The 11,926-nt window shown below is 33.6% G+C and overlaps 1 protein-coding gene across 1 annotated transcript in view; it reads right to left on the reverse strand.

Moving 5' to 3' along the window:
- The window catches only part of LOC149792852 (metallophosphoesterase MPPED2-like), a 31,036-nt gene extending 19,439 nt beyond the window's left edge, over positions 1-11,597 (reverse strand). The window contains exons 1-4 of the mRNA XM_089966241.1: positions 11,315-11,597; positions 9,361-9,729; positions 7,498-7,735; positions 7,100-7,215 (exon numbers count right to left, since the gene is read on the reverse strand). Coding sequence (XP_089822367.1) covers positions 7,100-7,215; positions 7,498-7,735; positions 9,361-9,682 — 676 coding nt within the window. The 5' untranslated portion in view covers positions 9,683-9,729; positions 11,315-11,597. The remainder of the gene's footprint in view (positions 1-7,099; positions 7,216-7,497; positions 7,736-9,360; positions 9,730-11,314) is intronic.
- Between the last annotated feature and the right edge of the window lie 329 nt (positions 11,598-11,926).

Genomic DNA, 11,926 nt, shown 5'->3' on the forward strand with positions numbered 1-11,926 from the left:
ACTGATATAGACATTCAACATTCTTGTACAAGTATTAACAAGCACTGATACAGAAATTCAACATTCTTGTTACAGTATTAACAGGCACTGATATAGAAATTCAACATTCTTGTTACAGGATTATCAAGCACTGATACAGAAATTCAACATTCTTGTACAAGTATTAACAAGCACTGATACAGAAATTCAACATTCTTGTTACAGCATTAACAGGCACTGATATAGAAATTCAACATTCTTGTTACAGTATTAACAGGCACTGATATAAAAATTCAGCATTCTTGTTACAGTATTAACATGCCTTAATACAGAAATTCAACATTCTTGTTACAGTATTAACAGGCACTGATATAGACATTCAATATTCTTGTTACAGTATTAACAGGCACTGACATAGAAATTCAACATTCTTGTTACAGTATTAACAAGCACTGATATAGGTATTCAACATTCTTGTTACAGTATTAACATGCCCTGACATATGAATTCAACATTCTTGATACAGTATTAACAAGCACTGATATAGGTATTCAACATTCTTTTTACAGTATTAACATGCCCTGACATAGGAATTCATCATTCTTGTTACAGTATTAACATGCCCTGACATAGGAATTCAACATTCTTGTTACAGTATTAACATGCCCTGACATATGAATTCAACATTCTTGTTACAGTATTAACAAGCACTGATATAGGTATTCAACATTCTTGTTACAGTATTAACAAGCACTGATATAGACATTCAACATTCTTGTACAAGTATTAACAAGCACTGATATAGAAATTCAACATTCTTGTTACAGTATTAACAGGCACTGATATAGAAATTCAAATTTCTTGTTACAGTATTATCAAGCACTGATACAGAAATTCAACATTCTTGTACAAATATTAACACGCACTGATACAGAAATTCAACATTCTTGTTACAGTATTAACAGGCACTGATATAGAAATTCAACATTCTTGTTACAGGATTATCAAGCACTGATACAGAAATTCAACATTCTTGTACAAGTATTAACAAGCACTGATACAGAAATTCAACATTCTTGTTACAGTATTAACAGGCACTGATATAAAAATTCAGCATTCTTGTTACAGTATTAACATGCCTTAATACAGAAATTCAACATTCTTGTTACAGTATTAACAGGCACTGATATAGGAATTCAACATTCTTGTTACAGTATTAACAAGCACTGATATAGACATTCAATATTCTTGTTACAGTATTAACAGGCACTGACATAGAAATTCAACATTCTTGTTACAGTATTAACAAGCACTGATATAGGTATTCAACATTCTTGTTACAGTATTAACATGCCCTGACATATGAATTCAACATTCTTGTTACAGTATTAACAAGCACTGATATAGGTATTCAATATTCTTGTTACATTATTAACATGCTCTGACATAGGAATTCAACATTCTTGTTACAGTATTAACATGCCCTGACATAGGAATTCAACATTCTTGTTACAGTATTAACATGCCCTGACATATGAATTCAACATTCTTGTTACAGTATTAACAAGCACTGATATAGGTATTCAACATTCTTGTTACAGTATTAACAGGCACTGATATAGACATTCAACATTCTTGTACAAGTATTAACAAGCACTGATACAGAAATTCAACATTCTTGTTACAGTATTAACAGGCACTGATATAGAAATTCAACATTCTTGTTACAGGATTATCAAGCACTGATACAGAAATTCAACATTCTTGTACAAGTATTAACAAGCACTGATACAGAAATTCAACATTCTTGTTACAGCATTAACAGGCACTGATATAGAAATTCAACATTCTTGTTACAGTATTAACAGGCACTGATATAAAAATTCAGCATTCTTGTTACAGTATTAACATGCCTTAATACAGAAATTCAACATTCTTGTTACAGTATTAACAGGCACTGATATAGGAATTCAACATTCTTGTTACAGTATTAACAAGCACTGATATAGACATTCAATATTCTTGTTACAGTATTAACAGGCACTGACATAGAAATTCAACATTCTTGTTACAGTATTAACAAGCACTGATATAGGTATTCAACATTCTTGTTACAGTATTAACATGCCCTGACATATGAATTCAACATTCTTGATACAGTATTAACAAGCACTGATATAGGTATTCAACATTCTTTTTACAGTATTAACATGCCCTGACATAGGAATTCAACATTCTTGTTACAGTATTAACATGCCCTGACATAGGAATTCACATTCTTGTTACAGTATTAACATGCCCTGACATATGAATTCAACATTCTTGTTACAGTATTAACAAGCACTGATATAGGTATTCAACATTCTTGTTACAGTATTAACAAGCACTGATATAGACATTCAACATTCTTGTACAAGTATTAACAAGCACTGATATAGAAATTCAACATTCTTGTTACAGTATTAACAGGCACTGATATAGAAATTCAACATTCTTGTTACAGTATTATCAAGCACTGATACAGAAATTCAACATTCTTGTACAAATATTAACAAGCACTGATACAGAAATTCAACATTCTTGTTACAGTATTAACAGGCACTGATATAGAAATTCAACATTCTTGTTACAGGATTATCAAGCACTGATACAGAAATTCAACATTCTTGTACAAGTATTAACAAGCACTGATACAGAAATTCAACATTCTTGTTACAGTATTAACAGGCACTGATATAGAAATTCAGCATTCTTGTTACAGTATTAACATGCCTTAATACAGAAATTCAACATTCTTGTTACAGTATTAACAGGCACTGATATAGGAATTCAACATTCTTGTTACAGTATTAACAAGCACTGATATAGACATTCAATATTCTTGTTACAGTATTAACAGGCACTGACATAGAAATTCAACATTCTTGTTACAGTATTAACAAGCACTGATATAGGTATTCAACATTCTTGTTACAGTATTAACATGCCCTGACATATGAATTCAACATTCTTGATACAGTATTAACAAGCACTGATATAGGTATTCAACATTCTTTTTACAGTATTAACATGCCCTGACATAGGAATTCAACATTCTTGTTACAGTATTAACATGCCCTGACATAGGAATTCAACATTCTTGTTACAGTATTAACATGCCCTGACATATGAATTCAACATTCTTGTTACAGTATTAACAAGCACTGATATAGGTATTCAACATTCTTGTTACAGTATTAACAAGCACTGATATAGACATTCAACATTCTTGTACAAGTATTAACAAGCACTGATATAGAAATTCAACATTCTTGTTACAGTATTAACAGGCACTGATATAGAAATTCAAAATTCTTGTTACAGTATTATCAAGCACTGATACAGAAATTCAACATTCTTGTACAAGTATTAACAAGCACTGATACAGAAATTCAACATTCTTGTTACAGTATTAACAGGCACTGATATAGAAATTCAACATTCTTGTTACAGTATTAACAGGCACTGATATAAAAATTCAACATTCTTGTTACAGTATTAACATGCCTTAATACAGAAATTCAACATTCTTGATACATTATTAACAAGCACTGATATAGGTATTCAACATTCTTGTTACAGTATTAACATGCCCTGACATAGGAATTCAACATTCTTGTTACAGTATTAACATGCCCTGACATAGAAATTCAACATTCTTGTTACAGTATTAACAGGCACTAATACAGAAATTCAACATTCTTGTTACAGTCTCAGTAACTAAGGTTGCAAATGATTTGGGCATGTATTGATATAGGAATTCAGCAATTCTGTTACAGTATTACATGGCCGAATACCTCTTTGGCACCAAGAATTCAGTAATGTTCCACCTCTGTATTGAGAAGCCATGATGGCTCAGTGGTTAGGATGCTATACTTGTGACCAAATGGATGCAGATAAACTGGTCAACTACCATGAGACCAAATGGATGCAGATAAACTGGTCAACTACCATGAGACCAAATGGATGCAGATAAACTGGTCAACTATCATGATGTGTCCCTGACTAAGGCACTTTACTCCAAATGCCTCAGCATCAATGCTGTTCCATAAAACATTACACCTGCACTTCACATTCTCCTATTGGCACATGTAACATTGACACTGGATGCAGGCAACACACACTGGGCATATGTAACACTGACATTGGGCACATGCAACACTGACATTGGACCTATGCAACACTGACATTGGACACATGCAACTGACATTGGACACATGCAACTGATAGGCATATGCAACACTGATACTGGGCAAATGCAATACTGACACTGGACATATACAATACTGACATTGGGCATATACAATACTGACATTGGGCATATGCAATACTGACATTGGGTATATGCAATACTGACATTGGACATATATAATAGTGACAGTGGGTATATGCAATACTGACATTGGACATATACAATACTGACATTGGGTGTATGCAATACTGACATTGGGTATATGCAGCACCGACACTGGACATATATAATACTGACATTGTTTATATGCAACACTGACATTGGACATATGTAATACTGACATCGGGTATATGCAGTATTGACATTGGGCCTATGCAATAATGATATTGGACATGTGCAAATATTGACATTGGGTATATGCAGCGCTGATATTGGGCCTATGCAATGAACTGGACATGTGCAACTCTTACAATGGATTTATGCAGCACTGACAACTCCTACTTAAAGTTCAAGTACAGTGCAACCCCGCTATAACGCGCTCTGCTTTAACGTGAATTCAGATATAACACGGTCGTGGTGTGGCTCCCAAAATTTTGTATATTCGCACATGAATAAAATATTTTTTGTTCAAAGTACATGAAATAGTGAATAAATAAATTAGTAGCATTATGGAGAGGAGATTGCATATGAATTCCAATTTAATATGATCGTGGTGTGGTTCCTGAAATTTTAAATACATGTATGTGTATTTTTCTTGTACTGGGAAAAAAAAATTGTTTTAAAGCATGAGAAATAGGGTGTAAAATGTTTATTATCATTTTGGGGGAAGAGTTCGCATATAAATTTTAATATTTTAAATAACAATATCACCAGGTTCTTAAAGTGTTATGCCAAAAATAAACATTATCGGAAATGTTACTTATTACTGATCCAGTAAAAAAAGTCGCCAGCACGTTTGCTGGGCTTGGTGGTGTTATTAGATGCAATCAGTTCACCAGTAAATAATGTCCGCTTTATTAGCTGGAAATTGAAAGGGTATGAAATTGTACATGCGTTCAGCTTTAAAAAAAATATATAAAAGTAACTCATGACATTTGCAGGCCTACTGCACTTAGTTCTTGGGTTTTACATGTGCATGGGGTTGGCTTATGAACTCGTTATTAATTTCCTATTTTTTTATAAAAATATTTTACAGTAACGGTTATGGAAAAGCAAGTTCACAAACGCAATTCGTTCTCTGCACTTTGCGCAAAAAAATTATCATTTTGGGGAAGAGATCGTGTATGAAATTGAATACAATACAATATATAATACGATCGTGGCATGGTTCCTGAAATTTTAAATAAATGTACGTGTATTTTTCTCTCGTACCCAGAAAAATACTTTTTTAAAGTAAGAGAAATAGTGTGTAAAATGTTTATTATCATTTTGTGGAGGAATTCGCTTATGAATTCGAATATAATACAATCGTGGCTTGGCTTCTGAAATGTAACAATTTCACCAGGTTCTTGAAGTCTTATGCCAAAATAAACATTATCGGAAATGTTACTTATTACTGGTCCATGAGTAAAGCCAGTTAGTCGTCTTTGTGATTGTCTTCAATTAATTCTCTATACAATCATTGCTCAAACAATAGCGGACATGTGTTTCTTCTTTAACTGCATACAAAACCAATCAGCAGACAATGTGGTGGTTGATAAAAGATTCTCACAATTTAATAAACATCAAAAAACAAAAGCCACCAACATGTTTACTGGGCTTGGCGGTGTTATTAGACGCAATCAGTTGACCAGTAAATAATGCCCACTTTATTAGCTGGAAATTGAAATGGTATGAAATTGTACATGCATTCAGCTTTACATTTTTCTTTAAAAAGTGACTCATGACCAATGCAGGCCTACTGCACTTAGTTCTCAGGTTTTACATGGGTATGGTGTTTGTTTATGAACTCGTTATTAATTTCCTATTTTTTATAAAAAATATTTTATCGTTATGGAAAAGCAAGTTCACAAATGCAAATCATTCTCTGCACTTTGCGCCATGATTAGTATAGTAGTTTTCACATGTTTCTTTCGATAGTAACAAAATCTGAAGTAAAAGTTACATGTACGCTGAAAGCATGTGTTGATTTCTAATTATTCTGTTGCAGTAGTTCAAACGAATAGGCATACAAGCATTAATTATTGTAAATTTGCAATGGACAAATGTATACGGAAACGCATATGAGAAAATTTTAGCAGTATGAAATTTGTACAGACACCGTTCATAGACCCTGTAACATAATGAACCGTACACGTGCTTCGTCTTTTTTAACCTAATTTTGCTGTTAATTTTTTCCATTGAATTCAGACACATAATGATGTGTGATAAAATTATTGAATAGTTCAAATATGTATGCAATTTTTGCAATGGAATTACAGATTTTATGGATTAATTTTAAGCCCCGATGGTATGATATCAGACGGCAAGTAAACAGTGTTGATACTCTGTTTATGCATTATATTAGACACTGAATTAATATAAAATGATCAGGGGAAAAACTACTGAATATTGTAAATCTGTGTGCAATTATTCAGTGGAATTACATGCATTATAGATGAACTGAATGCCATGACGGCATGATAGTAAATGGTTTGATACCCTATTCATCATATACTGTAGACATGAATACATGTATATGTGCCAGTGAGTTGTTCTCTCATAAAAGTAAAATACTGCAAAACCTCGCATTAACGCGACCCCGATATTAACGTGATCCAATTTTGTGGACCCCAATTATCGAGTTATAGCGGGGTTCCACTGTAATTGTTCAATAATTAATACCTGAAGAAGTTTACTATTCTATCACACATTACATTACTGTTAAGTGGGCTTTTAATGAACACATACCAACAGGAGGTCCGTGTGTAATCAAAATGTCTGTGGACTCTGGAATCAAGTTCCATTTGTCCAGAAGTGGCTGGCCACGTTCCAAGTTGAACCCCCAATCACAGTATGCAGGTTGCCTGTAACAGAAAGAAATCCATACATTTTTAGTATCTCACCTTTTACTTTCTTTATCACTCCAACAATCATTTGGAAATTTCCCGAATACTGGTAAACTTAGGTGAAATCAGTCCAATTACCTCCCTTGATAAACGATATAGAACTGGTCAACATTTAAATTAAAGATTTTCAGAAATATCATGTGAAATTATGACTCCTGAAGGCATGCATCTTCAGTGAAAAATACATTTTCACAAATTAATTTTTCAAATGTTTTATCCTTTACCAAAAATAAGTCTCACCACGGAGATCCCCAAATGTTTATTCCACATACACAGACTCCCGAGTCCTGCAAGTAGACACAGTTTGTCATTAGTTCCTTTACACTAGCAATGCCATACTCAGAACACATTTCCTCCATTATACTTCTGGTCCATCCAAAACGTGAGAGGTGCTGTCGATTATTCTTCACCAAGTTATAATCAAAACTCAAGTCATGGTTACCAGCAATGACTATCTTTAACTTGTGTGGGAGTGTACCTGAAAAAAGTAAATCAACCCAGATTATTTATGAGATTATACATAACACACATTATAGCATATTTTTTGCCATTTCATTATAAAGTTGACGTTTTTGAAAAAATTCCCCTCAAATGCATACATTTTTGCTTTCACTAGGCCTTTTCCAACATTTATGTTTAATACTTAGTCCAAAAATCATCCAAAGTTTGCTTCAAAATACAAAATTTCATCTTGAAATCAAACCATTAGTATACAGCAAGTGATGTTAATCAATTTTGTAACTTTCTAATTTTTTGTACATCATAATTATTGTTTGTTTAATAATTTCCATACAGAGAACTATTATTAAAAAGTTACTTTATGTATGTATGGTGATAATAATTGTACTAACACATAACTGTACAACACCAAAATAACAATGAAATATGAACATTACAGGACACAAATGTTTAACAGAATAAATTTAGTGCTGAAAGGTTGCTTTTGCTTGATTGGAATTGATAGCATGCACGCATGCATGCACACACACACACACACACACACACACACATCTTTTAAGGTTTGTAATAGGCCTCCAATCCAAACAGTGTGTACAATGATTTACACCACTGTCTGCATGGGTATATATCTCGGGCTTGGCCAATGTGGGTACATGAGAAAGCTTCCAGTAGGTCAGTGGTTCTTTCCAGGGTTTTTCTGTGTTCTTCCTCTGTCAGTAACACTGGCCACCACATATAGCCCATTGAAAAATGGTGGTTAAACCAATAACAACAACAGCAGCAGCAAGTATCTATTATCTGGTAAAAATTCAGAGGTTCCATAGGGGATGAATAAGACTTTGAAATCATCTGAGAATAAGATTATATATTTAAGGCATCTTTCTAGTAAAACAAGAAGCTGTTTTAGAAACATTTTAACTAAAGAAAATGTTTCTGTTACATTCCAAATTTCCCTATCTTTAAGTAAAACTGGAAACATTTTAAACATTACAGTAATACCTCAAACATTCGCGAGGTTAGGTTCCAGAACCAGTCGCGGATCAGGAGGAATCACGAACGTTTAGTACGAGTCACTAAAAATGCTAATAAATGCTTATTTCTAGGGTTTAAAGCCTAAATATGACCCAAATCATGCTCCCAAAGCACTTTAATTTCATTTAAAAGTTAGCTTAATACATTACCCTTAAAAAGAGAAATAAATGGTTGACGTAAAATTAGAGTACAGTATCGCCTAATGGGTATTTGCCACACTAGCGCATTTACAGCACGGTACATGTATACTAATATTACCCCTATACTAATTCATTGGCTGCCGTTTTCTTTTGCACTCACAGTAAGGTAAAACCAAGTAACAAATGGGACTGTAAACTTAATGACTGATGTTTTCTTTGTCATTGTCAGGAAGGTAAACTAGGTAAACTTCATATGTCACAGAAGTCATATAACGAAGGTACAATTCAATAAAAAAAAGAAAACATGTACGTAGAGGGTACCAATGAAAATTTCGCGAATCCGTGAATTCGCAAATCCAGAAACGCGAATGCACAAGGTATTACTGTATATCACGATTTTGTAAATGTCCTAAATAACTTAATAATTATTTTTAAAAAGAAAGAAAAATAATGAAAATGTTCCTGAATATACCTAAAAAGTCACTGAATGTTTTAACCTCACTTGGAAGACCGGTATTTGTAAAATCTCCAGCATGAAGCAGCACATCTCCATATGGAATTTTAATTTGTCCCATCTCAATTTTTAAATGTGTGTCAGATAAACACACAAATCGGATATGGTCTGCTGAAATGGGAGTAGAAGGATCCATAGGTGCAACTTTTTCCACCTTTTGATGAACTCGAACTTTTTGCCATACAAATGTGGAAGAGTGAGTGAGGGGATGCACATGAACCTCGCTGTCTGATGACACTGTCTTCCTCTTTTTCCCGATTCCCAATAAAAACTTAAACATATCAAGCTGAGGATGGCTGGTGAATGCCTTTAACACAGATCAGGATTCTGTTGAGAGAGAAAAACATGTATGTTTGGATTGGAGGCATATTACAAACCTTAAAAAATGTGTGTGTGTGTGTGTGTGTGATCTGAATGTTTAATGTAGATTTAACAATTTTTCTGACATTTCGCTATGATGTCTGCAGTGTGGCAGTTTATAGTGATGTCTAGCACTAAAATGACATGTAGCATGATGTCACTAGAATACAAAGTGAAAAATGAGAAAAAAGAACTTACGCCATTGCGAATTAAATCCAAATATAATCCAAGAATTAAAGACACAAGTCCTAGTAATAAAAAGTCCTGAATAAAGGTCAGTTCAAGTCCAGAAGAGATCCAAAATTGAAGGCAATGACGTGTCTGTTATAATCTGTGAAGTGCTGATGTGTCAACAGTCTTTTGTTGAATCACATATTATTCCAGGCTTGAATTCATTATAAATTCCAATGAATGTCTTTATCCAAGAATTTTGTCATTGCACTTTTGTATTTCCAGAGAAAATAATCACTTGAATTCAATAATTTGAAGAAAATAAAATTCAGCCCAAACATCACAACATAATACAACTTAAAGCATGACTGGAAAGATCCTCACAGTCACAAGATAATACAGTTCTCTGCTTGACCTCAGATCACAATTAGCATTTTATAAAAACAACCATTACCTAACGGAAAATAACATTCTAGAATATCTAATGAGCCTTGTTTATTTACAACACAATAGCCTATACAATTCACTTAGGAATCTCCAAAACCCTGACCCTGATCAATATACTTAATCCTTCTTGTTTACCTGAATAATAATCCTGATAATAAGCTCATACATATAGAGAACAGCTATTACTAGTTGTTTACATAAATGAAATTAAAAAAGTCAATCAGGTCAAGCAGAAATGAACTCAATTTTGGACAAGGTCACGTCCAGCAAACAATGTTACATTACAATAACATGTAATGAAATAAAAAATTAAAATTAACAGACAAACCATTAAATTAAATATACATAAGACTAAAACTTCACGATTTTGTATTTTACCATCCCAACTCAGCTGATTTAAGATCTCAGCTTATATGGCAACTAAATTAATTAATTAATATAAATGCTTGGCAGCCTATAATTTGAAATGGCTACAGGTCATTTGAAGTAGATCACTGTATCATATATATGAGCAGTAGGATACTGTTTAAAAGGTCAACTACAACATACAATTTTATGATCAAAATCTACTGTTTTTGAAAATTAAAAGATTTTATAATTTTTGGAATGGTATTTTTATGAGTTTTATCTACAAATTACAAAAGTTGTTTTTTTTTTATTCTATTTGCTTCCTGAGGGGGACACATGTGCCAGAGTGGTCTAAGGGGGACACATGTGCCAGAGTGGTCTGAGGGGGACTCGTATGCCAGAATGGTCTAAGGGGGACACATGTGCCAGAGTGGTCTAAAGGGGACACATGTGCCAGAGTGGTCTGAGGAGGACACATGTGCCAGAGTGGTCTGAGGGGAACACATGTGCCAGAGTGGTCTAAGGGGGACACATGTGCCAGAGTGGTCTAAGGCGTTCACTTTTACAGATCACTCACACATCTCACCTCTGTCCAGCTGAGTCTCAATTCAACCAACATGGGTACAAAAGAAAATTTGCCAGTAGCTTCCCTTGGGTTAGAGGTTCTTTCCTGGGTGTTTCTAGATTCTTCCGCCAACAAATACACTGGCCTATCATATGCTGAAAAATGGCATTAGAACCTACAAAACAAAAACATTTTCTTTCTGTCAATCTTCAGTTACTAGATCTAACTGCAATTTTGTAAAATGAATATGAATAAAGCACTTTGTTTAATACAAAAGACTGTTCCTGCTGGGTAGCTGAAAACAGTTAAGCTGACATTAAATGTTTTTTAAAGCTATGTTAAAAATCCAAATCACACACACACACACACATACACAAATATACAAATAATGTACAAGTACACAGTTAGTTCAATTAGGTCCTCACCAAAATGTTTGTCTAAGACCTAGGAAGAATGGTTGTACAACAGATTCCTTTTCCTTTTCAGAGGAAAATAAACAAGAATGAAGCAAGATAAAAATGTTTCCAAGAAAAATCACTCTTGAGACCTCTGCTACACTTCATTCACTCTTACCACTGATGTGTGTGTGTGTGTTTTGGATTTTTAATGTAGCTTTAACAATTTTACAGTCAT

Source organism: Sinohyriopsis cumingii, chromosome 8 (genome assembly GCF_028554795.1).
Source record: "Sinohyriopsis cumingii isolate HCF-2022 chromosome 8, ASM2855479v2, whole genome shotgun sequence".
Taxonomy (NCBI): Eukaryota; Metazoa; Mollusca; class Bivalvia; order Unionida; family Unionidae; genus Sinohyriopsis; species Sinohyriopsis cumingii.